Consider the following 2,500-nt stretch of genomic DNA (forward strand, 5'->3'; position numbering starts at 1 on the left):
GTGTGTGTGTGTGTGTGTGTGTGTGATTATGTATAGCCTATGTATGTAAATGCGTACATAAATAAATATATTGTGTTTGTGTGGGCGTGTGTGTGTGTGTGAGTGTGTGAGTGTGTGTGTGTATGTGTGTGTGTGTGTGTGTGTGTGTGTGTGTGTGTGTGTGTGTGTGTGTGTGTGTGTGTGTGTGTGTGTGTGTGTGACTGTGTGTGTGTGTGTGTGTGTGTGTGTGTGTGTGTGTGTGTGTGTGTGTGTGTGTGTGTGTGTGTGTGTGTGTGTGTGTGTGTGTGTGTGTGTGTGTGTGTGTGTGTGTCAGTTGTACCTAATATAGATGTACACTGTATAAAGAAATATGCATACGTAAGTAAATAACACCTAGAATCTTAATGAAGCACCTTGTATCTCTCCTGGTAAAAAAGAAAAAAGAAAAAAAAAGAAACAGAGAGAGAGAGAGAGAGAGAGAGAGAGAGAGAGAGAGAGAGAGAGAGAGAGAGAGAGAGAGAGAGAGAGAGAGAGAGAGAGGGAGAGAGAGAGAGAGAGAGAGAGGAGAGAGAGAGAGAGAGAGAGAGAGAGAGAGAGAGAGAGAGAGAGAGAGAGAGAGAGAGAGAGAGAGAGAGAGAGAGAGAGAAACAAAGGATAAGAAAAAAAAAATCTATAAATACACACCTCACCAAATGTGTCATTCAGTACCGACGGAAACATGTCACCTGTTTGTGATTCAGGAGAAATGTTCACCTGTCATAAGGTTCAGTGACCTTGTTTGCCCTTCGATGACACTTATTCTAATTATTCTCATTGCTCTGTTTATGCGTTATATACATATATCTTCATTTATTCTTCTATATTCGGTCTTTCTCCCTCTCTATGAATATGTCTTCGAATATCTATTCTGTGCATATCCTCAGACTTTGTTTTATTTTTTCTGTCCTTATTCATTAGTTCTTTTCCTTAATGATCGTTTATACCTGTTACTTGGTTCATTTAACTGCCAATCTGGTATCTGTAGATGTATGTATGTATGTATGTATGTATGCGTATGGGTGTGTATATAAATCCATACACACAACGGATTTAAAGTACATGCATAAAAAACATCTGTATATCCCATATTATTAACCTATCTGTCTGCTTCCAGTTTATTGTATCTCTGGCTTCCCTTCTACATGCATTGATTTTTGTTTCATATTTCTGTCTTCTAGGTAACATACGCATTTAATTAGTACAAAGATATGCTTTTATATTTTTTCTTATATTGCCTTTGTGGATTCATGAAAGTTGTTGGATAGGAAAAGGGGGGGGGAGAGGGAAGGAGAAAGGGAGAAAGTAAGAAAGTAAGAAAGTAAGAGAGAGAGAGAGAGAGAGAGAGAGAGAGAGAGAGAGAGAGAGAGAGAGAGAGAGAGAGAGAGAGACAGAGAGAGAGAGAGAGAGAGAGAGAGAGAGAGAGAGAATGAGAGAGAGAGAGAGAGAGAGCAGAACAGCAAGAAATAAAAAGTTAAGCCTAATTTAAAACAGCAAGGCAAACAGGAAAGATAAGCACAGGACTTCTCAAACCAAACCAAAACAAAACGTAATGTATAAATTAGAATGCGTTGAATCGTGGACTTCGATTAGTATTTGCCCGTGTTGTTAACCTGAGGGACTTTCACCACATGAACAACATATATCTTTTTCACGAGACTTATCAAAGAAAGGATTTTACCAGCATCATGAAGAGGGAATATGGGATTTTTTTTGTGTGATACAAAGGATTATCGTTTCCCAATTCCGGGTACGAGGCGGCGATAACGTTTTTGGCGGCGGCTAGATCTGACTCAGGCACCGTATTTTTTTTTTTCTCTCTCTCTCCTTCGCTCTTTCATAAACATTTCGTAACCATCCCATGTTGAAGCATTTTCTTCTTTACTAATGTATTCTGCTTGTGTTGCAGAGGAAGGAAGAGTACTTTGGGTAAGGTATTGCAATCAAGGTCAGAGGAAAGAAAACCTGACGTATGCACGATGCTCTGAGTGACGTCACGCCAGGTGCCAGCTGTCGTAATTTAAGGAAATGCGATTCATAATTCATAAGGACATCTTATCCTATTCTAAGATCTATATGATAATTTTAAGCGACCTATATTGCTTATTGCTATAGCGTAACTATGTACGGTATATTAAAGAAAGAGGAAAAAAAGACAGTTGGAAACCGCGCGCGACCGACCACAAAACGTAGCTACACATTTACCTTCATCAGTTAAGCAGCGACTCCCAAGGTGAAAACAAGCTCAGCATTTGTCTCCGAAGGCAACACAGTTCGTCACTGAATTACAAGTCCGTTGAAGTTTTTGCGACTCCTGCCCAGGGAGAAAGAATCTTCACGATGCCCAGGCTATCGCTGTGGCCCAACAAGTGCCGGGCGTGCAGGGGCCAGCCCACGCCCCCGCCGTGCTACCAGTGCACCTTCAACCTCCAGACGCCGCCCCCGAAGTACAAGTCGCTCCCTAGCCACGTCCGGGACAACGCGC

The 2,500-nt window shown here is 41.5% G+C and overlaps 1 protein-coding gene across 1 annotated transcript in view; it reads left to right on the top strand.

Annotated features, from left to right (window-relative positions):
• Window positions 1–2,500, top strand: part of LOC113799927 (uncharacterized) — a 9,735-nt gene that overhangs the window by 2,792 nt on the left and 4,443 nt on the right. The window contains exons 2-3 of the mRNA XM_027350629.2: window positions 1,925–1,944; window positions 2,230–2,500. The exon at window positions 2,230–2,500 is cut by the window's right edge and continues 365 nt beyond it. Coding sequence (XP_027206430.2) covers window positions 1,925–1,944; window positions 2,230–2,500 — 291 coding nt within the window. The remainder of the gene's footprint in view (window positions 1–1,924; window positions 1,945–2,229) is intronic.

The sequence above is a fragment of the Penaeus vannamei genome, chromosome 27 (genome assembly GCF_042767895.1).
Source record: "Penaeus vannamei isolate JL-2024 chromosome 27, ASM4276789v1, whole genome shotgun sequence".
Classification (NCBI taxonomy): Eukaryota; Metazoa; Arthropoda; class Malacostraca; order Decapoda; family Penaeidae; genus Penaeus; species Penaeus vannamei.